The sequence below is a fragment of the Physella acuta genome, unplaced genomic scaffold (assembly GCF_028476545.2).
Source record: "Physella acuta isolate Inbredline_101_S28 unplaced genomic scaffold, ASM2847654v3 ptg000777l, whole genome shotgun sequence".
NCBI lineage: Eukaryota > Metazoa > Mollusca > Gastropoda > Physidae > Physella > Physella acuta.
The window spans coordinates 568,858-595,993 of record NW_026732295.1 but is presented as its reverse complement, the minus strand read 5'-3'; the positions used below and the strand labels follow the sequence as shown (position 1 = coordinate 595,993).

Sequence of the window (27,136 nt, the reverse complement as noted above, 5' to 3'; positions counted from 1 at the left end):
CCCCCCCCCCGTGAAAGCAGCCTCCTCTTAGTTACCACCTGTAAGTTTAAAATCGTTTCAAACTAAATTATCTGCCCCTAATAGCCGTCACTAAACCCAGCTCTACGATTTGTAAACATTTAGCGTGACCACAGCTCACCAGACCATGTGGGGGTAGGGTGGGGGTGGTAGTGATAGTGATAGAGAGAAAGAGAGGGGACTGTAAGGCGCGCTTGCACCTTGTTTTCTAACGTCTCCCAGAAGAGAATTATATATATATATATATATATATATATATATATATATATATATATATATATATATATATATATATATATATATATATATATATATATATATATATATTGATTACAAGTTATTTTCAATAACATTGTTTTTATCTCTTTGCAGATTTAAGTGTTAGAAATGATTACAAATCTTCTTTACACCGTGATTCTCTTAAATGGATGTATTACACTTGTCTTCCCGGGTATATTAGAATTGTTTTTTTAAGTCTTCTAAACGGAAATTATTTTGTTTTAAACTACGCTCTGTGAACTGTGTTAATTAGATAATTAATTTTAACAGTTCAGACTTTGAATTTATTTTATTTAAATATATATTATAGAAGCACGTTCAAACGAGTTTTAAACATATTTTGTGATATATATATATATATATATATATATATATATATATATATATATATATATATGTGTGTGTGTGTGTGTATGTGTGTGTGTACGTGTGCGTGTGTATGTGTGTGTGTCTGTGTGTGTGTCTGTGTGTGTCTGTGTGTGTGTCTGTCTGTGTGTCTGTCTGTGTGTGTGTCTGTGTGTGTCCGTGTGTGTGAGTGTGTCTTTGTGTGTCTGTGTGTGTGTCTGTGTGTGTGTCTGTGTGTGTGTCTGTGTGTGTGTCTGTGTGTCTATGTTTGTGTCTGTGTCTGTGTGTGTCTGTGTGTCTGTATCTGTGTGTGTGTCTGTCTGTCTTTCTGTCTGTGTGTCGGTGTGTGTGTGTGTGTGTATGTGTGTGTATGTGTGTGTGTGTGTGTGTGTGTGTGTGTGTGTGTGTGTGTGTGACATCAGCATATGAAGGGATTTTATGGTCAGTACCATACCCATGATCTTTGCTTTTCCTTAACCTGTGTCATGAATCCATCAGGGCTTGGTAGGCTCAAGACTCCCTACAATCACAAGTGCAGATATAGATTCAAACTCGAGAGCTTCGGACTAGCGGCCATTCGCTTTACCATTCAACCACGCTGACCCAATAAATGTATTTAATAAAAATAGTACCTCCATTTATGAAAATGATCCAATAATCAGGCAAAATAAAAAAAAACTCGAATCGGGTCGGCCAAGCAGTTTAAGAAATAGAATATGACAAGAAGACAAGTCAGAACAACACGTTTCATAACGTAAAACCTACACACTAAATTAAAAATTTGTAAATTACACCTTTGAGCAATGATTAGAAGAAACTCATTGCAAATCGCAATTTCAAACAATGCCACAACATAGTTTTACTTGCTTAATTATTTTTTACTGTATAATCTTCTCTGTTATATTGCAAATTACAAAATAGTTTGTTTTACTTATTAAGATTGAGAGTGTTGCCCTGAACGCCTGTTTGTAATTGGGAAGAGAAAACAATTAAAACAATGCTGATGTAATTTTCATTCTGAGCATTATTGTGTGAAGATGTAAAATTTCTGGAATACGGTTGCTTCTGAATGAAATGTTTAATTCAGAGTCAATAAGTGGTACTCGTACGTGTATGGAACCTCTAGCTTTAGGTTTTGGAGTTTAGCCTCCTATTGTGGTCATTCATAAGTTAAACATTACCTTTAATAATTTACAAAATACATTACTTAAATATTTAGCTCAAGCAACTCGTGTCTATTGCATACCTAATACATTATCTAAATATTTTGACAATTTGAAATACAAATAATGAGCAACTTAAAATAGGATTAGGTTTAGATTTGGAATTTCGAAGTCGGAGTATTTTTTTAGTAAATTGAGAATTCTCAAGATTATCAATGTTTATTTTCTGTTGTTGAATTATCATTACATTTGAAATCACTAGCGTGCATGACTGGATGGTTTGGCTCCAGCTGCCAATACAAATGTCACTGTGTCAACAACAGATGTGATGACCAAGGTCTGTGTTTAGCTGGGTTAAGTTGTGAGCGGGGCTGGTTTGGTCCACTTTGTCAGTACCGTAAGTTATTACTTAAAGTCAACGAATTTAATTTTTCTAAATCTTCTGTCTGTGCATGTGTGTGTGCGCGCTTGTTTGCGTGAGTGCGTGCGCGCGCGCGTGTGTGTATGTTAGTGAGCGTGTGTGAGACTGTCTCGCTACATCATCAATCAAATTATTTCCTAATTTAATAGTTTGGTCTATTTCATTGCTAAGTATAATAAGCTAAAGCAGAAAAATAACATCAAATTTCATTTAGGACCTTTAAATAATTGAGTTTCAAAAGTGAAAATGTAAATCTAAGATGCATGTTTGCTTATTACAGTGCTTTTTGTATTTATAATCATTTAGGGGAAAAATCCTGTTTACTACTATTTCACTTTTTTATGTATTGTTCAAGCAATAATTGACAGAAGTAATTGTTTTAATTTACTTAATACAACAAACATGCACACAGAAAGAGACACACACACACACAAACACACACAACGTTTTTCAAAATCAGATAACCTAGTAGTAATGTAAATATTTCGAAATTAGTCGGGTGTGACCTACTTAGGTCTGGTAAATTTTATTTTTACATTTGTTACTATACCATATATGGTCTGTGGTGTAATCACTGGTTTTTTCCACTGTCTTAAGAAAGTCTTAGACTCAGTATTTTTCCATTATGAGGATATTGGTTGATTCGGACCAGGTGATACCCCAACCAATAGCCTTATGATTTGAAAGTGACCTTCCATGTTGCCCAAGTCGATAAATAGACCGCGCACACCTTTATCTGGGCAGTTACTTGACCAGACATCGTTGAGAGATAATAAGCCCTGTGTGTCGCCGTGTAGTACTAAGTAGTTTAAGCAGCATATTCTTATATTACTTGTGGTTAAGTAATTCTTTATGCTTATAGCAGCGTTGTGTAAACTGTGGTGATTTTTCTGAAGTGTTAAAAGCTGTGATAGTGTATCATATTATTTTTTCCCACCAATTGTAAGTTGGGTTTTGTTCATTCTGTAAATCTATTTATCCTGTATAAATCTAGTGTTCTGCCACGACTTTGTACACTCATTAAAAGTTATATGCAGATTAAATGTATTGTTGGCATCAGTAGTTTCTCTAGTGTTTCCCCTAGACTTCAAATACGAGTCCTAGTAAACTATTTTGTTAGCTTTCTTTTATTTAGGCTTGTCGCCATCTGTGTATAATCATTTAAACGAATCCGGGAGCGTTCGCCAACTATCTGGCTGATAGAGTGGTGTATCGTTACACGGGTTATGCAAAATTGAAAATAGTTCAAGAAAAACATGCGCACAGACACACACACACACACACACACACAAACACACACACACAATCTTTTTTAAAATCAGATATCATCCTAGTAGTAATGTAAATACTTCGAAATTAGTCGGGGTTACAAAATTGAAAATTAAATGAATTATTGAATCACATGTAGAGTTTATTTTATGAAATAAATATTGCCTTAAAACCAAAATAAGAGCCTCTGAAACTTGTTCAATACTTAATAATTGTTTAATAGTTTTAAAATTGCTGCTGTGATTGTATCATTTATTTTATAATATTTATCAGAGGATCTGTCTACTTTAAATGCCATCATTACACCACCAAACAGTCTTATAGCAGACGGTAAAGAAGGAACGTGTACGGATCTAAAAAATGTAACGATATCATGGACGATTTCATATTTAGTTAATTGGATAAGAATTGTTTTTCGTGATTCAGGTAAAATTAGCTTATTTTTTAAATTTAATTTAGTTTTAGTTAAATTACTACATATACAAAAAAGAGTTGCTGTTCCTTTTACAATGTCTTCTAGTGATCTTCTGTAAGTTTCTCGTATATTTTTACTTTCTCGTATACAGAGTATAGATCAAGCATTGTAATCGTGCTGAATAACTATTTTGACAGTTTTCGCAGTTTTACACCTCGCTACGTTATCATATACGGAATATAAAGGATGCATTTTAATCGTGCACAAAATCTAAATAGAGATTTTGTGTTAGCTGAGGATGTCTTTCCATTTATGGCAATCTCCATTTCTTGTTCAATGTTCTCAAGATCTTCCTCGGTAACTAAATTATCGAGAGACCCTCTTGGCAGATTTGAAGTGTTAAGTTCCACTTTTAGCTTTGCATCCAAAAGAGGCTTTATATGGCGATTGTTGGATTCCTTGATGAACAAAGCGGTTTTTCATAAATTGAATAAATTTGAGACTCAGCCCAATGTCATCATCATCATGTTTGAACATCTTGGTTGGCACGTTCTTCTGAACCTTGGACTTGGCTATGCCTTGGTTTTCCGTGAACTAGTTTAAGTTCAGGACACATGTTCTTAAGGTTCAGAAATATTTGCTTTGGCCTGACGACTTTTGGTCCAAGTCGCATTGCATATAGAATGATATACAAGCAAGAGCCAAACAATACGTTACTCACAATGAAACCGCACCCAGAATAATGAAAACACAATCACAATTTAGAACAGATAGGACATTGGCCAGGACATCCCGGCTAGTGCGTGCATTGGCCGGCCAATGTACGAAATACGTTTTCAGTGCTAAGATCTTTGGGTTTTGACCAAGAGAGCCGGCCAATGCGTACCGTAATATATATATATATATATATATATATATATATATATATATATATATATATATATATATATATATATAATTATATATATATAGGCCTTTATATATTTATCTATCTATCTATATATATATATATATAAAAAGGGTTCCATGACAAATGATCTCAGGACAAATGATCTCAGGACAAATAATCTCAGGACAAATTATATCAAGGACAAATGATCTCACGGACAAAAGATACCAGGACAAAATATATCAGGGCAAATGATATCATGGACAAATAGTCTCAGACAAAATATCTCACGGCGAAACTTTAATACTATTTACGATGATTTTAGTCGAACTGTTTTTTATTGACTGTTAATATGGTTTTGTTTACTTTTTTACGTATAACAATTGTGAATAAAATGAATTAGTGAAACCTAACAAACCATCAGCAGGTGTATTAAACAATTGTAGTAGCATTTGATTTGAAAAAGTAAAAATTAAAAAAGACTTACTCTTTTAGCCTGAAAGGTATAATACATGATAATGTATAAAACAAGTAATGTAACGGTAGCTATACAACATTAATGTTCAAAACACGCGAAATATCTTTCAAAAATGTGAATGGGTCTGAATGTTCCTAACGTTAAACTATTGTTTTTATTACATCATCAACACAAACATAACGTGTGAGTTTCTTTTCTGGTAGGTACATCGTTATGATCACACATCTCCAATACTATGTGATCATCTATTGTGTGAACTCTTGCTCGACATGTCCTAATTTCACATTTCCAAATCTCTTTGCCTGCTTATGACAAACATAAATTCACCAGAAACTAATGTCCTAATACCTTTCGGCGAGGTAACGAAAAAGACCATAGCAAAGCAATCACCATTAATACTGCTTTGTTTGATGCCCACTACGACATACTTAGCTCCGCGATGACCGCTGTCGTTTAAATAAGCATTTGTCACCTGTTCACTAAGGTGTGACAGACGCATAACAATGGACTTTATATGCTAGTCGTATTGTCCATGGAGGGCGGATGTCTTTCCCTTAAGGCATGTCTCTGCCATCAAAGCGGGCGGCAACCTTGATACGAAGGTGTGTCTTTATTGTTATTTCATTCCCTTTCATCTAGTTTCGTCCACCTGACATGGTAGGATTGTCACATGTTTGTCAAGCACACCTACGCTATCTATCGAAATTATTTCTTTAATCTTGGTATACTATATTACTAATACTAACCTTAAAATGTTTAGTGCAATATGACAAATGTATACGCCAAACATTTCTTACAAATATTATGTTTGGCCTATAAACAATATTGAACATTAGTAAAAAAAACAAACATAAGACAGTTAATAAAAAAAATTCAGATAAATTAAAATCATCCAATACACTATTAAAATTTAGGTGTGAGATATTTTTTCTGAGATATTTTGTCTGAGATCAATTGTCCGTGGTATCATCTGTCTTGATATATTTTGTCCTGGTATCTTTTGTCCGTGAGATCATTTGTCCTTGAGATCATTTGTCCTGAGATCATTTATCTTGAGATCATTTGTCCGTGAGATATTTTGTCTGAGATATTTTGTCTGAGATCATTTGTCCTGAGATCATTTGTCCTGTCACCATCAAAAGCAATGTATGTGTGTCTTTCCTTTATGCATTACTTCACCTCTCATCACATCGCCGTGAAGCTTTGGGAAGTTGTTGAGAATATTCCTGGGGAGGTTTCTGCGAAAAAAAATATTTCAAATTCGCAGGTGTGGCGCCCCGACAGGGCGCCATTTGTTTTTTTTCAATATACGGTATATAAAAATAAAAGTCGCTTTTGGTTTGGCATCGTTCATCCGATAGCTATGAGACTTTGGGGAGTTCATAATACCACTCTAGGAAAGGTTTCTGTAAAAAAATAATTTTTAATTTCGCAAGGGCGGCGCCACGGGAGGGTGCGATTTTTCTCTATATACGGTATGTAAAAATAAAAGTCGATTTTGTTGTGACACCGTTATCCGATAGCCCTGAGACTTTGGGGGAGTTGATTAGAACAATTCAGGGAAGGGTTCTGTAAAAAAAAAAATCCTTTTTTAATTTCGCAAGGGCGGCGCCACGGGAGGCTGCAATTTTTCTCTATATACTGTTTATAAAAATAAAAGTCTATTTCGGTTTCTCGTCGTTCATATGTGTACCATGAAACTTTGGGGAGATGATTAGATCACTCAGTGGTAGGGTTCTGCAAAACAATATTGTTTAATATTGCAAGGGCGGCGCCCCCATCGGGGGAGGGTGTTTTTTTTTTCTCTATACACGGTATATAAAAAATAAAACTCGGATGCGGTTCATCCGAGTGCCATGATACTTTAGGAAGTAGATGAGAATACTCCCGAGAATATTTCTGCGAAAAAGAAAACTAAAGTTTCTTATGGGCGGCGCCATATAGGGTACAACTTTCGTCAATACACGGTTTGGCCCCAGAGTTTTAGAGCGACTATGTTGGCACCTGGCATCCGTTAATCGAGCGTCCTGCATAGCGAGTAAGGGGTACTACTATTTTCAGCGGTAAAACTACAACAGTCTTCTAAAAATAACTTTGTAACGCGAGGAAATCATAACTTTTTTAATATGAGGAATACTGTAGAGTTTCGTCAGTTTGCGAATGATGCAATAATCATCTACTACTAGACAGTCCAGTCAGAAATTGAGATCGAGCATCTAATAATAGACCATTAGTAACGCTAGCATATTGCATCAGTCACACTGATGTTTAAAACATGTCAAATACTTTTTTACGTGTTAAAGAAAAAAAGCCTGTTCATTTTAGGCACTTTAGCGAATGATGAAATCTGCATCATTATTAACAGGATGCTATTTGGCACGATGGCGCCTATTACTTTTAAGGAGCCAGGGGTCGTACGCCGCGCCTATGCGGTAGTGTAATCGGGGGGTGGGGGCCTTGAGAGCGCCCTGTACGTCTCTGACACATGGGCGGTCACCGAAGTGTATTCTAACATATTATTTCGGTGAGTGATTAATGTACACTCAATGTTTACATGCGGTTGTGTAGGTAAACGTGTGTCCCGATATTTATGATTTACATTTAAATAACTCACTTTTAGAAAAGACGGTCACGCGTCTAAGAACATATGATTGGTAACGCGTTGTTGAAATCATTTTAAAACATTTCGTCATACTTTCTTCTATCGCCGCGGCAACGCGCGGGGGGCGGGTACGCTAGTATATATATATATATATATATATATATATATATATATATATATATATATATATATATATATATATATATATATATATATATATATATATATATATATATTTATTTATTTATTTATTTATTTATATATAATACTCGATCAACTTTTGAAAGATTTCCGTTAACTGGACGTGATACTTTATGTCTGTGTGAACAATTTAACGTGAGTACTCGTGAGTACTGTTTCAGCTAGGTTGATGAAATTTTATATATATGTATAGGATCTTTTACTGTCATTTTAGTGTGATTTTTCGGAAACCGGAAGTAGTACTTAACGGTAGTTCCGATTTATCAAAAAAATTGTTTTCAAACGTTTCTTGTAAAAACTAAATAAAATTGAATTGTAGGGATGTGAAACGGTGAAAATTGTCAAGTAATCGTTGAATTGTTCAGAACAATATTTACTCCATAATGTGTATAATAGAAAGAAAAAATGACACATTGTTATTTACTATTTCTGTAGGTTATTCAGCTTTTACTAATACTTGTGAAATATAATAAAAATAAATTAATTAAGGAGATGCTTTGCTTACCAATCTCTATTTTGTTTATATATATATATGTATATATATAAATATATATATATATATATATATATATATATATATATATATATATATATATATATATATATATATATATATATATATATATGGTCGTGTCTTTTATTTCAGACACACTATTCGACACTGTGATAAAACTTGTTCTTGTAAACAATTCGTATTTTCCTTGCTCTATAATTTCTAACAATATAAACGCAAATACTACGGACATTGTGTGTAATGAAACCTCCACTACACAGAAGATATTTTTTGATTTTCACACACCCAAGTCAATATGCTCGATTTACATTAGCGGAGGTAATGTATTAGTAAATATTTTAGTATTGAGTAATATTTCTTTCGATTAAATGCATTAGGTTAATTAATTATAGTTTATAAGCGTCAGTTCATCTCACTATACTAAATAATATAGCATGTTTAGTTATTACTTTTCTGTTGTTAATGTCCATACTATTTATTGTGATATACTTGTCAATGGTAAAAGGGTATGTGTACCGTAATAATTGAGATAACCTGTAAAATGTGTAAATTCAACCTGTAGGAGGGTCTCTGCCTCTTCTCTACCTGGAATATAGACTCTAGTATAGTATAACTAGACGTACTACATTAAGGTCTGATGACTAAGGGTCAATTCAATGCCCAAAGTTTACAGCCTTAGTAGAATAATAATTTCTTACCAGGTCCGATGATCTATTGTCTCTGGCAAGGGTTTACGGCCGGTGAATAAAATAAAATATCAGGTCCTATGACTACGGGTCAACTCAATGCCCACAGTTTACGGCCTGTAGTAAAATAAAATGATGCAGTGTATAATAGTTTCGTATCTACTGCTACGTGGCTGATACACGTGCAGGATAAAAGTAGTATAAAAGTAACTGAAATGTCTACTCAACTGCCACGTGGAATTATGACACTGGCAGGAATAGTTTAAGTCAAATAAGTATTCAAATGTCCTGTGTGCTAAGACACGGACAGTGTAAAGTGTAACTAAGTAAATCACATGGACTAAGCCACGAACACGGTAACAGTGTAAAGCATTTAAGTAACAATACATAATAGCAAGATAATATATATGGTATTTATTGAAACTACATGTTACAATGATAATCAAATATGCGTATCAAAACTGGTAAAGTGAACATAAGAAATAAAGTAAAACCAAACCCAGAACACGTGGAGGTCGGGCCGACGGCCCCAACGCCGCGTGTTACACCAGCCGAGCTCAGTGCTGGAAGAGTGAGAAGAGAGAGGGAGGTTTTTGGTTTGCATCCCCTTTTATGCATTAAAATTGGCGTGTCACGTGGGCAATCTAGCCAACTAGAGAAGAGCCTGTGAGGGGACGAAAATTAAGAATGTGCGTAGGCTAGCTGGTGAGGCGGGGGGGGGTAGTAATAGCGCAGTTAGAGGGTGGTGGAAGAACAAAATGGAGGTAGGTCTCAACGGTTTTACCGTCACAATACTTAACTTTGTGTATGTCGGTGCATGTCCAACGTCTTTATGAAGACATTACAGACATGTTTGTTAACTAAGTAACAGAAGGTTTCCCTTGTCGAGTTTCCGAAAGGAGGTCATTCCAACTTAATTTACAAAGCAAATGTATTCGACAGCAAGACAGAAAAATGTTCAGGAAGGATAATAATAATTATGGCTTTCTAATATATTACATTTCTTTATTTTACATTCTTCTATTGTTTAACTATCAAAGCAGTGGTTTAAGTAGATACCGGTTTGTTTACACTAGCAATGACGTGACTCTTATGACCTCTAACAGCAAGAGTATATTTGTCTTTACTAGCTCGATGACTACCTTTCTAAACAAACTTGGTCTCCATAACCAAAACTAATTAAGCGTGACACTATTATGTTGTTGTAATAGTTGAAAATCATATTAAACATTTGGAAACAAGTTTTTTTTTTTTAAAGTAGATTGCGATGTTGTTGTTTTTTTCCTGCTTATCATATGTAATCATATAAGATTACAACTAAAACGTCGGTCTCCTCTATTTCAACAATTTAAGTTTATACTGAGTTATACAATAACATACTTGGTTGTCCTTTTAGCCAAATATTGAAGGTGAATAGATAATAGTTAATAAATCGGGATGTATAGATTTATCTACCACTGTCTTTACAGTAATACCCGCAAATAGAAGGGCGTAATACGAGATCTATAACCTTGATACAGCTTATATGAAACATAAATACGTAGAGTGCTTTTAATCCGTAAAATTAATTGTGTCATACAGGTAGAAACGTTGCACTAAACATGTCAACATGGCAATCTAGCAACTACAATGATTCAATCCATGGACCAATATTTGTTTCTTCAAAAGCCGTAGATGGGAATTCAAGTGGAAACTTTTATAAAAAATTAACTTGTACACATACGGATATTAAACCGACACCGAGTGTTTGGGGTGTCACATTTCCACAGCCAATGTTTGTTACCCGCTATGTACTTTATAACAGAGGTAAGTTTGGAATATAATTTTAATTTTTAAACTTCTAATCGAAGACGGGTAAATGTTACAGCAGAAGCTTTCTACTCTAAATATTTTATATTTAATAACGTTTAGCAATTAACAATTATACATAACATGACTGACTTTAGTTGATTTATATTCTTTTGTATTATAACACCGCTTCTAGAAATGTTTTATTACATTACGTTTCTATAATGAAAATATGTGTGGATGGGTGTATGTGTGCTTACAACAGGGGTATGACCACAGTTGATTTGTCAACATATAGTTTTTATAATGATTATAAAATGTTCTTTACGGTGTGTTTTTTTTTACGTTATCAGTAGTGGAGGCTGCCTCCACATAAAATTATGTTAACGATTTTAATTCGCAACACAACAAATAGATATAACACGTTTGTGTGACTTTTCAGAGTAGGGAAAATTTCCATTTTAATCAGTCCACACAAAAATGTTTTATTTCGATATTTTATTTTAAAGTGAGTATAAGCTTTAACAAGAAGAATATTAGGAAGTTATTTTATTATTTTTTCCAACTCGCCAGCGGACCGCGAAATGCAACGATTAAAAGGATTTAATTTGGTGAGCTACAATGTAAACAACACGGTGGTGTTTAACTACATGGATACACTAGAGAGTGACAAAATTTTGGTTTATAATATAACATCAACTGGAAATGTAGGTGTATCAAACGTCAATATCACAGCCAAACAGCATGACAACATTTTAACACTGTGTGAAGTGGAAGTTTATGGAGGCACGTGAGGGCTTGTTTATTTAGTTAACAATTTATATCATTATAATTTTTGTTTAAAGCATTTCCATTAGTTCGGAGCAGGTTATCATTTAACACAGTTTTTATTCCAGTGATATTAAGAGTTATGTACTAACCACTTATATTAAATCAGATCAAGTGTGTCAACACAACACATACGGCCTAGAGTGTATGAACATTTGTAACTGTAGCCACTGGAAACAGAAATCATGTTTTGTTGCTACTGGTCAATGTTTTGGTGGATGTGACGCTGGTTACTTCGGTAAAGATTGTAGCAATGGTGAGTTGATTAAGACGAAATGTCATAACAGTTGTAAATATATTTCTCTAAAAACAGTTTAAATTATCAAAAATCATTCAACTGTTAAAAACCGTGCTGTAATAAAAATTTATTTTCATAAATACAGAATGCTTAGCTGGTTCTTATGGAGAGAACTGTTCTATGAACTGCAGTACGAACTGTAGAAATAAGATGTGCGATAGGTTCAATGGTACCTGCACTAGTTGCATTGACGGCAAAGTTGGTCCTTTTTGTGAAACAGGTAGTATGTTTATATAATTAATAATTTGTTAATAAATAAACATTACGAGCCGACCCGCGGCATATCATGCGCCGCTATTTAGTTGTTGTTTTTTCTACTTTTCAGTTATTCATAATTTGTGAATTCGACACTACCAACGCTGCCACTGAAAAATATTTCTTTAAAACACTATAAGTAGCTCGTTAAGGACGATACCCCCCCCTTCCCCCCCCCCCCTCCGTTAAAGTAAACTCCACTTAGTTACCCCCCCCCCCCCCCCACTACGTTTAAAATCGTTTCCAACTAAATTATCTGCCCCTAATAGTCGTCACTAAACCCGGCTCTGTTTGTAAACATTTAGAGTGAACCACAGCTCACCAGACCATGTAGGGGTGGGGGTGGTAGGGAGCGCGTTTACAGCTTGTTTTCTAGCGTCTCCCAGAAGAGAATTATATATATATACGATTCGGCCCGCGGCATAACATACGCCGCTATTTAGTTGTTTCTAATTTTCAATAATTCATAATTTGTGAATTCGACAGTACCAACGCTGACGCTGAAAATATTTCTTTAAAACACTATAAGTAGCTCGTTAAGGACCATAACCCCCCCCCTTCCTTCCCTCCCCCCCCTCCTCCCCCCACCCCCCCCCCCCCCCCCTACGTTTAAAATCGTTGGCTCTGCTTGTAAACATTTAGAGTGAACACAGCTCACTAAAACCATTTAGGGGTGGGGAGGTAGGGAGAGCGTTTGCAGCTTGTTTTCTAACGGCTCGAAGAAGAGAATTATATATATAGATATTACTAGTCCTACTTGTTATGTATTAAAAATAAATAAGTCTTTCGTCTAAAAATTATATCAGTAATAAGACATACATGAAAAATATTGTTACTAATAAATAAATAAAATAAATATTTAACCTGTCCCCAAAGCAAATGACTTTCACTAGTACAACATAAAGTCACCTTAAGGCTAAGACATTCACTTGACAACCTACATCGAAAAAGAAAAAAAATTAAAATAAAGATTACTAGTTATCTTATAATTAAATGTAGCACAATATTGAACTAAAATACAGGCCTCACGCATTTCATCTTTAATTATCATTAACAACGTTTAAATGTATGTATTTTTATAATTATATATAGAGGTACATAGACACTAAGGCAGTTTAATTAATTGTTACTTGTTTCTTGGACATATGCTCATAAAGACATGTCATTTTATATCCAGCATATGCTGACAACAATAAAGAACTGAAATTCAAAACTTTCCATATCCAAACTATGCCGGATTCTATTTTATAAATGGCATACATTTTTAATTACATTTTTTACATACGATTATTTAAAAACATATCTGGAGGGTGTTAGGTAAAAGCTAATATTTTAACAACTAAACGAAATGTAAAGTAAGTATCAATTTGAATATATGATGTTTAATGTAGCCTACATGATTTCAATCTAGTAGGAAAATAAGTTGCGACGCCCTGTGGGTTTGAATTTCGAAGATTCTTCAAATTTTTATAAAATTCTTTACAAAATTTAACAAGAAGTATATTTATATTTTAAAAAAAAAAATGCTTATCCGTTTTACTTAAAATTAATGTAAAATTTATTTGGGAAAACAGTTTTGAGTTCTACAATATTGATTTTAAAACAAAAAATGTTCCGAAAATAGTGTGTACTTGCGTGACTGGTGGTCAGATTATTATATAATATATGGCTCCAGGGGCGTAGCGAGAGGGGGGGGGGGGGCGGGGGTGCGGACCGCACCGGGTGACACCATTTAGGGGGGTGACACCAAGGCAAAAAATAGCAAAATATATAGGGAAAAACTCGAGGGGGGGTGCAAATCGAAAGTTTGAGGGGGGTGCAAATCGAGAACTTGAGGGGGGGGGTGCAAATCGAAAGTTTGAGAGGGGTGCAAATCGAAAATTTGAAAGTTTGTCCCTGGGAAGGGTCTCTATGCCTCTTGGGGGGGGGAGGGGGTGACACCATTAAGTGCCGCACCGGGTGACACCCGACCTCGCTACGCCACTGTATGGCTCATAACTAAACAGAAACTTATTATTTTATCATTTGCGCCATTATAGCGACATGTCAATTAAATGGAGATATTTATCTTGATTCACAACAAAATAATGTATTTCTCTATCTTTTTCAAAAATCATTCTTAAAAGAAAGGTTAACAATAACACTGACACCAAAACCATAGCCCATAAAAATAAAAGTAAGGCACGAAACTTGTGCGAATCGTACTTGAAAACAAAAATAAAAGTTCGTCGAAAACTCAAACATTAGTTGAATGTGGCTAACTCTCCCATTTGGAAATGTGTAATGATTTAAACAAGTGTCGGCTAATTCTAAAACTACTTCATGTATCCACAGATTGTAACGATACATTTTACGGAGAAAACTGCCGATACCAATGCAGTACAAACTGTACAGACCAGCTTTGTTACAAAGAAAATGGAACATGTTTTAGCTGCATATCAGGACAAATGGGCCTAATATGTGAAAATAGTAAGTTGTTAGAAATCTAACAAGAAAAATTTATATTATAATAAATCGTTTCATTACCTGTGCTACTTATAATAAGTTTAAAGCTGTAAATAGTTCTGAAACAATGATCTCACTGACACAAATTTTAGAGACAATTATCAGGACCAATTTTTTCATCACCAGATACATCACCTACTAAATTTTTATGAAAAAATATTTATTGGGAAAATAAGCACCAAATTTGGGATCATATAAAAATTGAGAAAAATGCATAGGTTGGTGATATCTAATTTAAATGGTTAGGCTACCGAAAAGAAAATTTCTTAAATAATAAACTTTTTAAAAAATTGATTTATGTGTATCTAAGCTAGAGTACTTATGGGCAAAAATTGGGTGCATCAAGGACTCTTCTGAAAGTATGGTTGCCCTGGCAATGTCGGCGAATTTGAAAAAAAATCCTTTTTTATTTGAGTTTCTAAGTTTCAAATCCTAATTTAAATATATAACGTATAAATATTGATCCGTTTAATTCCCCGTTATTAGACTCAAACAAACAGAAGCGACGAAATACTTCAGATAAAAGAAAAATAAATGTCTTTAAAATGTATGCACAACTGTTTAATACCTGTAAGAATTACTTTATAACGAAAAGTTATTAATATTTGATTGATGGCTGATGTAAACAAAGCAAATACGTCACAACATTTGATTTAACTTTTTTTGAAAATATCATATTTAGAAATAATTTGAAATATGTTAATATATCTAATCAGACGATCATCATTTTGAGCAGATCTGTCATAATAACGACTTATCACAATGCTATAGTTTTATATACAACATATCTGGGGGTCATTGGTCAAGGTTGTCAGAACTCGAGATGTGTGTTATAACAGTCGCACGCTCTACCAATCCCAACCCTCGCCCCGTAGCATGGATATTTATAAAGAACAAATTACTTGACTTATTAACGATTTATCATTTAATTTTACATTTAAGTGCTTGTTCTTGTTAAATCAACAGTAGTATTAAGTATATTATTAATATAATAATGTATATGGGAAGATTTTAAGCATAATTGTTTTGAATACCCAAGGGTAAATAAGCAGAATAATGTAAATCGTATTTGAATTTTTCAGAATTAGTTCTTATGTAACAAAGAATAAAAGACCATATTTATCAATATCAATTAAACATTTTGACAATTATTTTGTAAGCCAACTTTCATTTTTTCAATCAAATTCATATCAGCTAAAAAACGTTACATATCTAAATTCTTTGAATTTTATTATGTTTAGGTTTCCTTTGTCTTGTTCATTTTTTAGTGTTTGATTAATGTGTTCTACTTTTAACATGTTTTTTAAAATATATTTTCAATAAATAATAGAGTGATAAAAATAAATTTGGACCAAAGTGTATCTCTCATATTTATATTAATTTAAAAGCTTGCGACAGCCAACATTTCGGAACTAACTGTATTAGTCGTTTCCCCTGAAATGGTGAGACCTCTGAATGTATAAGCATAAATGGTCATCGTAACACATGTATATGGGGACTTGATGGAAAGTTTTGTAAAATTAGTAGGTTGTGTTTTACTTTTAGTTAGTTATTCAAAACTTCGATTTAATACAAAACATGTGCTTTTATTCTTAAATCTACACTTTAAATATTTCTTTCCGTAGGCTGTGACGATCATCACTACGGCCCTAACTGTATCTACAACTGCTCTTCAAACTGTGAACAACTTCAGTGTAACAAAACAAATGGTTACTGCAATAATTGTTATGCTGGGTATCAGGGAGACTTTTGTAATATTAGTAAGCACCACTTTAATATGTTTTATATTCATAGAACAGTGTTTTCAATCAAATTAGAAACTATCCCTGTATTTTTACAAGCTTTTATTTATTTCGCAATATCCGGTTGTTTTTTAGTTTGTTAGTTGGTTTGTGAATAATTCTGTAACTCAGTGTTGATCAACGTCTAAGGCAGCTTTTTTTTTTTTCAAATTTTCAAGAAATTTTTTTTTCGAAGGCAATGCACGTAGGCCTATATCTATTTTTTAATCAAATAAGACAATGGATTAGGCATTAAAATCTAATTAACGGTTTCGAAGCTAAGGGAAGATAACAAGATTAAATGCAAGCGATCACTCGATAAATTACTATTTTCAATAACAGAAGGGGAGATAACTAACTTGAAGCGATCACCTGATAAATTTTGCTGTGGTTCACGCTGAATGTTGTTTGGTCACGGTTAGTTGCCCAAGTGGCGATCACGACAAGGGGCAGACAACTGTCTTTTAGAAACTGCAAACTAGATATTTTTATTCGAAGCCTACATAGATCTAGTGTCAACTTAATTAAGAACGAATTACTAAAAAGTGGAAAGTAAAACTAATTAACCTTTATAATATACAAGCTTTTAAATGCACCGAATATAAGAAAATAAAACAAAGTTGCTCTCACGCAGTATACGACCAAAGCTAGATTAGGTCAACTTTATTGCAGGATACCAGGGGCAATTTTGCAATAATACTAAGCAGTGACTCTCTAAATTTTGCAGTTGGTGTCATCCTTCCCCCCCCTCCCGTGATAGTATTAAACTGTGCACAGGTAATAGTAACGATGTTAAACTATACTCGGATATTAATAAAGCTAAGTGTGACATTGTTTTCTTTATCGTTAGCAGGTTTACGTCATTGTGTCAGCCCCTTCTCTCTCTACTAATTTTTTTTTGTCTATGGGTTAATCATAAATTGTGTCACCCGGTGCGATCCGCAGCCCCCCCCCCCACCCCACCCCGTCGTCTCTGCTAGCAAGTAGCTTTGTGTAGACAACCACTAATATATAACTAGGGGTGCAAAATAACTAATTGTCTGCTTTAAATTAATTGCATTAGTAAAATATTGTGTTGAAAAAAACGTCAAATGTTTATGATCTTCATGTATATTACTCATCAAGACTAAATAAGCAGGCTATAAAGCAGTGTATAATGGGAGATGCCTTGAGCCTAAATACTATTGTTTCATTATTTACAACTTAATGATATTTCCCAATTACCATTGCCATTAAACATGTTCTCAATCTCTTGGAATTAAATTATAGTCGCCTTTACATCTAATTTAACAAAATACAAAATGATATAACTGTGTTCTGTTTAGCGCATTACCTATATTATTTATTGTTTCACTACCAAAAAATACAACACCATTCCTCTATGTATTCCAATATGCACCCAACTATCAGCATGTGATAATGATCGGTATGGAGTAAACTGTAAGGAAAACTGCAGCCACTGGTGTGTACAAAACAAAACACAAACCTGGTGTAACAAAACGGATGGGCAGTGTCTGATAGGCTGCAATAATGGATTTAAAGAGGAGAATACTGAATGCAGTAGTTGGAGTAAGTAATATCAGAAGGTTGTAGGGGTCAGTGTGGTCTTATGTTAGATCGTGCTCGCTAATACGAATATGTTTAGTACTGTCCCATCCCCACACCCACGTGCTCAAAAGGAGAGACATACTATGGGCATGGTCAAAAACTTGTTGGAAACTAACGGTACGAGCGACATTCAATATGTACGTTTTTCCACTTCTTGTTGAGATGGAACTCAAACCAGCAATATCAGTATGACAGAGATAGAGATGGATAAAGTGAGAACATGTGAGCGATATATACAAAGAGCGAGAGAGAGAGAGAGAGAGAAGCAGTTTCTTCCAGGCATTTACTCCCCCTCCCCCTTCCCCCGAACGATATGGAATTTATATAGAAAATATATACTTTTTACAGTGTCAGCCCCACCGGAACTTTTAGTCCAGCCCCCTCCGAAAATTTCAAGTGCTACCCCCCCCCCGATAAAAAAAAGTCAGGAAGAAACTCTGAAGGGAATATTTTGCGACAGCTTTTCAAGTTAACCTATCGCCTAGGCCTCACGAATGAAAATGTGTGAATTATTGTTTATATAGGGGTCTTAGTTTATGTGGATACTACTTGCAGACCGGTCAAGTGTTTAGTACAAAGGAAAAACATATTATGTATAATTATAAGACAGGTCATCTAAAGAACGCATATATTTTATTTAAAACTAGTGTTGGTTTAATGTTTTCAAAAGTGGCTTTTACTAGTAATTAAATGTTTTCTATTGTCTCTTCCACTTTATTACAATTAATAAGAATTGGGTTGTTTTTTTTTTTTGCAACAATCGTGAAGGTCTGAAGAGCAAAGAAGATGACACTGCTACAACACTGGTGCCAATTGTTGTTCCTGTTGTTGTAGTTTTGCTGATAGCCATGTTAGCTGTGGCTAGTGTGGTATTTTGGAGGTAAATATTTGAAGCTGCCACACCAAGGTACTAATGAAATTGTTAGGAGAAAAAATAAAATATGCTAAACATGTTAATAATTGTGTAACGTTTAAGTTTAAAGGTAGCATCTTAATATATTTTTATACAATATTTTGTTTGAAGGCGAAGAAAACAAAACAAAAATAAAAGTAATGGAGACAATGGTGGGCAGGGAAGTAACAATGTGTTGACAACAACATTTGGTGCAGACGATGGAACATATGGAAAGGGAGGTAACTTTGTATTAACTGCACGAAAGTGTGTTAATCCTAGCGGAAAAATATTTACATTTATTGTCTTTTTGTTTTGTTAAAAAGTTTTAATCATAGATCCTGTTTATTATTTCAAATGATGCATTTACTCAATACCACCATAAAACGGTAGAAATAATATAACCGCCAGATTCCCCTAAGGCTAAAAGAAAAGTGGCCATCGTCAACGCCTATTGTAACGTCACAGACAGCACTTTCATCCAAGTCTCACCACTAAATGAATTTATGCGAGCCAAAAATAGCGAATATTTTGCCAAACAATTTAAGGCAAGATTTTTTCTTTCGAATTTGCAATTTTTTTAAAAAATGTAAGGCTTAAGAATTGTATTTATATAATATAGTAAAAATCTAACCTTATTACATTTGACTTAAACTATCTTAATGTTGTGTCAAAGTCAGTTCTCCAAAAATGTAAAATTTTTATTAAGTTACATTTGATACTAATATATTATACTAAAGCTTCTTCAGGATTTCCATAAAAGTAATTGCAAATAACATGTATTTAAGACTAAATATATCGTTTAACATTTTTAGTCCATACCAGCACCGCAGAATGTGTCCATGTCGGCTGGACAGAGTGAAGAAAATAGAAACAAGAACAGATACAAGAATATATGCGCATGTAAGGATATATTATAAGCAAATATGACTACAAATGAAACGGTGTTAATAATTGTAAATGCAAAAGTAGAATAACATAACTCCTACTGTTTGCAGATGACCACTCTCGTGTCCATCTAGAGATTAACACAAGCAAAAACGAAGGGGACTACATCAATGCTTCATACATTGAGGTAGGATTTTTTTTCAAATTGTCTAGTATTAATTAACGTATCGTTAATGGAAACGTACTCTGTATAGACTAAAAATAAATCGTTCTATGAAACTTACCCTGGCTTAGTCATCACACACGGCAGGCAAGTTAGGTTTTAAAACACAAAAGTTAATGACTTTATAAAAATACATTAACACAAATTGAAACGCAATTCTAAGGGACATATACAGCCAAAATCATTGTAAAATCGTTTTTGTCGAATGTCGGACGGCAAGCCTTTTACATTTTGACCTATAACAGGGGTCGGCAACCTGCGGCTCGCGAGCCGCATGCGGCTCTTTTGATATCAAGATTCGGCTCTCCAGCTCCTTGAACAAATACTAATAATCTTAATAAAAAAATTAAATATTTGAAATAAAAAAATGTTAGTGGCTCTTTAAAACCAGGGAAATTTTGAAAATTGTAACTTTTGGCTCTTCCGCTTCTAAAGGTTGCCGACCCCAGGCCTATAACACTCGGTAATGAAAGATAATATAAATATAAATAATACACACTCCCTATTCTATTTTAATAATTAAGTACTCCCTATTTCAGGGTATTTTCGATCAAACATTATAGTAGGCCTACTCACTACTAGGAGAATGGCACATTTTATTAAATATGTGGCGTTTTGTCTGTTGTTACTAGATCTAGATCTAGAGCTAAATCTAGATCTAGATTTTCTAGATCCAGATCCAACTTGTTACTGTTGAGAAGTAGATCTAGAATCTAGATATAGATTACTTGAATATATATACTAAATGTTCTAGATCTATATTTCCATTAAATTGCCTTAATGTACCTGTTTTTTAACAATCGAATTAAAACTTTTCAATAATAAATAAATAAAGATTAGCGATGTTTTCATCAGATGCAAACAACTTGTTTAGAAACAAGGCTTAACAAGCTCATTTTGTCATTTACTTTAGCAGCCAACTTGTTCAAGGTTTTGAGCGCAATTTCCGTACAGGAATTGCGCTTATTAACTCGTCAGTTCTGGATGGATGGATGTGTGTCCGCAATGGATGGATGTGTGTCCGCAGCTTTAAGTCGTATCTCCTCCTCAACGAAGCAATATCGAGGACTAGATCTAGTTCCAAAAGCAAATATGTTAAGCAAGTTCCGAGGATGATTGTGGGCCAAAACAATTACCGGAATTCCTTCCTGGATTTCCCGGAAAAGCCAAAAAACCTCGAAAAAATGCAGTTTTTACTATAATTCTAGATCTAGTTAGAGATTCAGGGAAACCACTCAAACTTACAAACTTACAGATATATTAATTATATAGGGCTATTTTTCAAATTTTCAATTAGATAGTAGATCTATAGTTAGTTTAGGCCTAATAAATAGTAATGCTATTATAGCTGTGTACTTGATACTTGGGTTAGTTTTTTCCTACTGTTGGGGTCTTTTTGTATTGCCAGTGATTTAGATTTTTTCTTACATTTTTTTTTAGGTTTTACTCATAACAGTTACTTATCACCCTACATTTTTATTATAATAGAACATGTAAGCATGTTTGCATCTGTAAGTCTAATAATATTTTAGTAAAATTTTTAGTAATCTAACTACATTCTGGCTGTATCTGCTCCATCAAAGCTACACAATTCCTAAATGACAATGCATTGTAAGTCTATTTGAGAGGTTTCTAAAAATTAAGTAACATTCAAGTAATTTATCTGTATGATGAAGTGATACATGACAAATACAGGGTTACTGTGACTAAAGTTTTTGTTTCTTTTTATTAGTATTGAAGTATTAACATCAGTTATGCTTAAGTTGTAAACTCTGTTGTATGTTATGCTATGGGTAAGGATTTTTAATACAATTTATGAGTAGCCTACATTCGAAATGACTCAAAAGTAAAAGCAGACATTTTTTAACCTTAACTTGGACTGAATGTTCTACCCTTTACAAAGATTGAATAGTTATTTAATATTGTTAATTACAAAACACACTCTGAAGCTCTCAATTATATTTATGACGGACGCAAGGCATATTGTTATAGTATGTTTTTGTATGTGACCTAAACAAAATGATCCTAATCATAACCTTAAGAAATAATTTAAGAGTTTACTAATTATTTATGGTAATGATAATAAATCTCATCATTTAATCTTCAGGGTTATAACAATGAAGAAAAATTTATAGCCTCACAAGGTAATACTTTATAGCATTTACATATGTTATTAGCATCAATGTTTTAACAGCATCATCCTATTCCATTCTTAAAGTATGTATTCTGGATGTGTAACACTAATTCAAATACATATGCAGCTTTGGATGTATAAAAGGTGCCTAGAAATATATATGTATATATATATATATATATATATATATATATATATATATATATATATATATATATATAAAGTTAAGTGGAATCCTCTTCAGACAGCGGTCCATTGGGCAGGTGAGGTAGAGTTCATATTTCTTGACATTGCCATATTAAGAGAATGTGTGGTCAGCACTTTGCCGAGTTGCCTTTACTTTACCTAACATTAATTAAGTACTTATCAGAGCAGGGTGGACTCAGTGACATTCTACTGACTTGGACCTGGATTTGAACTCGAGACTTTTGTGTTAGCAATATTTATTTATTTATTTATTAGGCCCCACAAATGATGCCATTGAATAATATTTTGCACTGTGACTAACGTATGTTACTAAAATCACCAGGTCCAACTGATGTGAACATCAATGATTTTGTGCGAATGTTGTGGGAACAAAGAGTTGATAAAGTTGTGATGCTGACAAAACTAATAGAAGAAGGCAAGGTTAGTAATAATAAAGAAATGTGTAGTTGCATTGTTAAAATTAACAACCTGAAAAACACATGTAGTTTTATAGCTTTTATCTAGTTCAACATAACACATGTTATGTATAAATTCTGATTGTACAAATTTAAAAAAATGATTTTATAAATAAATTAATATCAAATGTGTGTGATTTAAAGGTAAAGTGTGTAAGCTACTGGCCAGAAGAAGGTACAACCACATTTGGTGACATCAAAGTTAACCTGGCAGCTACTCATGTGTTTGCTGACTACACTATCAGGAAGTTGGAGCTTAGTAAAGTATGGACACACTTTTTGAAGCTTAATTTTTAGCAGATATATTGTAACGAATAATTATATAGAAACATGTATGATGGTATATAACGAATTTGATTGTTTTTGTTTCGCCAATTTTATGATAAAAAGTTTTACTGTTTGAGCTTCTTTAAAGTTATTTAAACCTAAAATATATTTTCAACTCACATTTGTTATGCATTGTTGATAGAAAGGTCAGACAACCCACCAATTTACACAGTTCCACTTCACATCGTGGCCAGACCAAGGCGCACCTCTAACACCGTGGGGACTTGTGGACTTTGAACAGAGGGTGGCATTGGACAAAACACCCAAGCCAATTCTCGTACACTGCAGGTAGGGAATATTTTTTTCTTTAATGAATACTGTAATTATTTTTTTTTCTAAATCAACAATATAACATTTAAAATTAAGAATTAGAACAAAAGATTTAATAAAATGAATTATTATTTCTAAATCTGGTGGAAATTCTTTGAGGTCAAATGGTAAAGTGTTTGGCTGCCACCCAATCGTCTCTTGTTCGGATCTCAGTTTGGAGTTGTGACTAAGTTCACCCAGTTCTAATGAATACTTGATTTACATTGGGAAAGTAAAGGTGGCTGGGCATAGTGATGACTATCCCTTCATATGCAGAGGTCAAGATACTTAAGAACTCTGCTTTATCCGATCTGCCCAATGGATTGTTAGGTGTCTCAAGGAACTTAACTTAAAAGCAAAAATCCTTATTAAATGTAGCTTTTTATGTAACTCATACTTTTTTAAATTCTATATGTTTATTAGATAATATATCAAATTTTTCCTTCTATTAGTAGTTAATAACGAGATAAATTTAAAACTACAGCGCTGGTGTAGGGCGTACTGGAACCTTCATCGCTCTACGTAATGTGATGAGAGAAGCTGAAGACACAGGGCGGATAAATTGTTTTCAAACAGTGGCCAAACTCAGACAAGACAGGGTTCTGATGGTCCAAACAGCGGTAATGGTTCACTATTAATAATAAACATTAAAATAATTATTATTCTAAAATGCACTGCATAGTATTGTTATATATCTCATCAATACCAGGAACAATATGAATTCCTGCATAAGGCAGCTCAGGTGGCCATTGTTTGTATGGGTACCACAGTGACGTACAATAACATAACGTCCAGAATCTCTGATCTTGAGGAGCAGCTGGTTACTGGAAGCTGTAAACTTGAAAAAGAGTTTAAAGTATGTGTGATTAGTATTTTGATAAGAAAAGTAACTGAAGAAAGTAGTGTTACATCTAAGACACAACATAATATTTAGAGATCATAGGGTTTCAAAATACAAATTGGCCATAAAACAGAACTATTTTTTAATATGCTTATCTTATTAACAGGGTATTAATACATCAGTGATTTTAAATGTGTATCATTTAATGTGATTTAAGCACTTTAATGCAATTTATTGGCCAGATAACTATATAACTAGATAACTGATATTTTACAATAAGATATTGTATCACATAGTCCATACTTTGTGAAGTGTTTGGCATGTATTACAGGCTGTCTCAGAAGTCTGTTTAGATTTAGTGCAAGAAAAAGATGACAACACACAAGGGGTTGATTCAAATATATATCAGAACAACACTTCATCAAACTCAACAAAGGACAGATTCTCATCTATTATTCCAAGTAAGTTTAACTCAAAAATAAATACTTACATTCAAGTATGTATTTGAATATAATTTTTATACTTTTATTTTTAAAATTAACCTCAGTTACAAGCATAAATTATATATATATATATATATATATATATATATATATATATATATATATGCAGGCAAGTTGTATCAAGCTGTGTTATTGAAGGAATCAAACAACCTTGGTGATTATATAAATGCTGTGTTAGTATCGGTAAGTAAAACTAGCGTTTATATTTTATGCACATAGGACATTGTTAAATATTGCTAAAATAACATGTTTATTCCCCAGGGCTTTACAAAAGGAGAGAACCAGATACTAACACACCTCCCAATGCCAAACACAGTCACAGATTTCTGGAGATTGGTGGCACAGTACAATGTAAAACTTGTCATGGCTTTCCAAACAAAAGAATCAGTGCAAGACGAGGTATCTAGACTATTGCTGCATGAGCACAATCTTTACACTTAAAAGTAACGTATTATTAGGAATGCTGATATTAAAATACATATTTGTTTTATGTTTCTCAAGTCTTATGGCCAGTACCTGCCTGCCAACATGACAACACCTTTAGACTGTGGACCATATGAAATACACACAGGACCTGTCAAGTCTGAGAGTTTATGGGAGGAACAACAGATCACTGTCAAAATTGTCAAGAAAACTTCAAGTATACTATCAGTGAGTAGACAAATACACAAATTATATGCATAATTTAAAAAAAAGTGAAATAGGAACAATTCAGAGTTTATCCTTTACTGAATTCTTTATACAAGCTTTTATTTAACTTGATTCCTCTGTTTGTCTTTTTGTCTATCTATAGTCTGTCATGGATCGAAACTAAGGAAACAAAATTTTAATAACTTTTAACTTAACTGACAGATAAGTTTCAAACCTGCTACGTGGGTCAAGACCAGATGACAATGCAATCTGACATCAAATTTTACTTAATTTGATGCTTAATTCTCTTTTTATGAACTATTTAAAATTTCCAATATAAAGTAGTATTTACTGTGCTTTTATATGTGCATAATGTGGCACGTTTTCATATTCATTTGGTGCACAGTAGTAGTCAGTGTTTCTTCGAGACTTTTTTCTCCGGGGGTGCACTTGAAATTTCCGGGGGGGAGGTGGAAACTATCAAATGTAGTATATATTTCCTATATAAATTCTATTTTGTTCGCGCGGGGGGGGGGGGGACTGCCTGGAAAAAACTCTGGTAGTAGTATTTAGTCATGCAACTATTGTTTTAAAAATTTTAAGTGCTGAAAAGAAATAGAGCAGGAGTGATCTCCCCTAAACTTTCCCAAATATTCACTAATGGGGTTGGCAATCAAATTTTTTTTTTTATTTAAAATTTTTCAAATCCTTGAATTTCTTATTAGATATAAACTTTTTTGTAAAAAAAAAAGAATTGTATACCAAGTGTGTATAAAGTTGTTGAAAATTTTTGCTTATTATAGAATCCCTTAATTAGTTTTTAAATAGGTAATTAATGATCTAATTAAATAACATTTTGTGTCACAATACATTGACATTGAGTCTTGACCTACATGAAAAGTTTGATAGAAATAGGCCAGGGTTGAAGGGTTTTAAATTTTGCTTGCAAGTTTCAGAGGAATCAAGTTGAAAATAAATTCTTATGCTTTTTGAGCAATAGGAAATAGTGAAAAGTACTACATCCTATATGAAATTGTGTATACCTTACTGATATAGTATTCAAGTATAGGCTTTTGAGAAACCAAAAGTAGAATAAATGTCCCTTCTGGTTACCGGAAATAACTGAAAAGTTAATACATAACTACAAATTTGATATAATACTTTTATATGAAATTTCATCAACCTTGCTGTAATGGTACACATGCTTATAATATTACAAAACTAAGTTTTTCCAACTTAGGTAGATGTAAAACAATTTTGATTTTTTGCCTTAATGCAATATACTTTCTCTATACTTTCAATACGAGAAAGTAAAATCATTTATTTTCTCCTTTTTGGTGCATAATTGTATGAAAGAATGTTTTAAAACTTGTTATGCATTTTT

At 33.4% G+C, this 27,136-nt stretch overlaps 1 protein-coding gene across 2 annotated transcripts in view; it reads left to right on the top strand.

Annotated features, from left to right (window-relative positions):
* LOC131950704 (receptor-type tyrosine-protein phosphatase alpha) overlaps positions 1-27,136 on the top strand; it is a 32,281-nt gene that overhangs the window by 3,467 nt on the left and 1,678 nt on the right. For both annotated transcript variants that reach the window (XM_059312930.1, XM_059312931.1), the window contains exons 2-27: positions 391-469; positions 2,068-2,202; positions 3,769-3,921; positions 8,727-8,912; positions 10,862-11,086; positions 11,642-11,854; positions 12,006-12,152; positions 12,280-12,414; positions 14,784-14,918; positions 16,580-16,714; positions 18,146-18,304; positions 19,112-19,223; positions 19,368-19,477; positions 19,647-19,783; positions 20,051-20,138; positions 20,234-20,310; positions 22,454-22,490; positions 23,010-23,107; positions 23,287-23,406; positions 23,612-23,757; positions 24,263-24,398; positions 24,488-24,634; positions 24,951-25,080; positions 25,232-25,305; positions 25,384-25,521; positions 25,624-25,773. In XM_059312930.1, coding sequence (XP_059168913.1) covers positions 406-469; positions 2,068-2,202; positions 3,769-3,921; positions 8,727-8,912; positions 10,862-11,086; positions 11,642-11,854; positions 12,006-12,152; positions 12,280-12,414; positions 14,784-14,918; positions 16,580-16,714; positions 18,146-18,304; positions 19,112-19,223; positions 19,368-19,477; positions 19,647-19,783; positions 20,051-20,138; positions 20,234-20,310; positions 22,454-22,490; positions 23,010-23,107; positions 23,287-23,406; positions 23,612-23,757; positions 24,263-24,398; positions 24,488-24,634; positions 24,951-25,080; positions 25,232-25,305; positions 25,384-25,521; positions 25,624-25,773 — 3,387 coding nt within the window. In that variant the 5' untranslated portion in view covers positions 391-405. The remainder of the gene's footprint in view (positions 1-390; positions 470-2,067; positions 2,203-3,768; positions 3,922-8,726; positions 8,913-10,861; positions 11,087-11,641; positions 11,855-12,005; positions 12,153-12,279; positions 12,415-14,783; positions 14,919-16,579; positions 16,715-18,145; positions 18,305-19,111; positions 19,224-19,367; positions 19,478-19,646; positions 19,784-20,050; positions 20,139-20,233; positions 20,311-22,453; positions 22,491-23,009; positions 23,108-23,286; positions 23,407-23,611; positions 23,758-24,262; positions 24,399-24,487; positions 24,635-24,950; positions 25,081-25,231; positions 25,306-25,383; positions 25,522-25,623; positions 25,774-27,136) is intronic.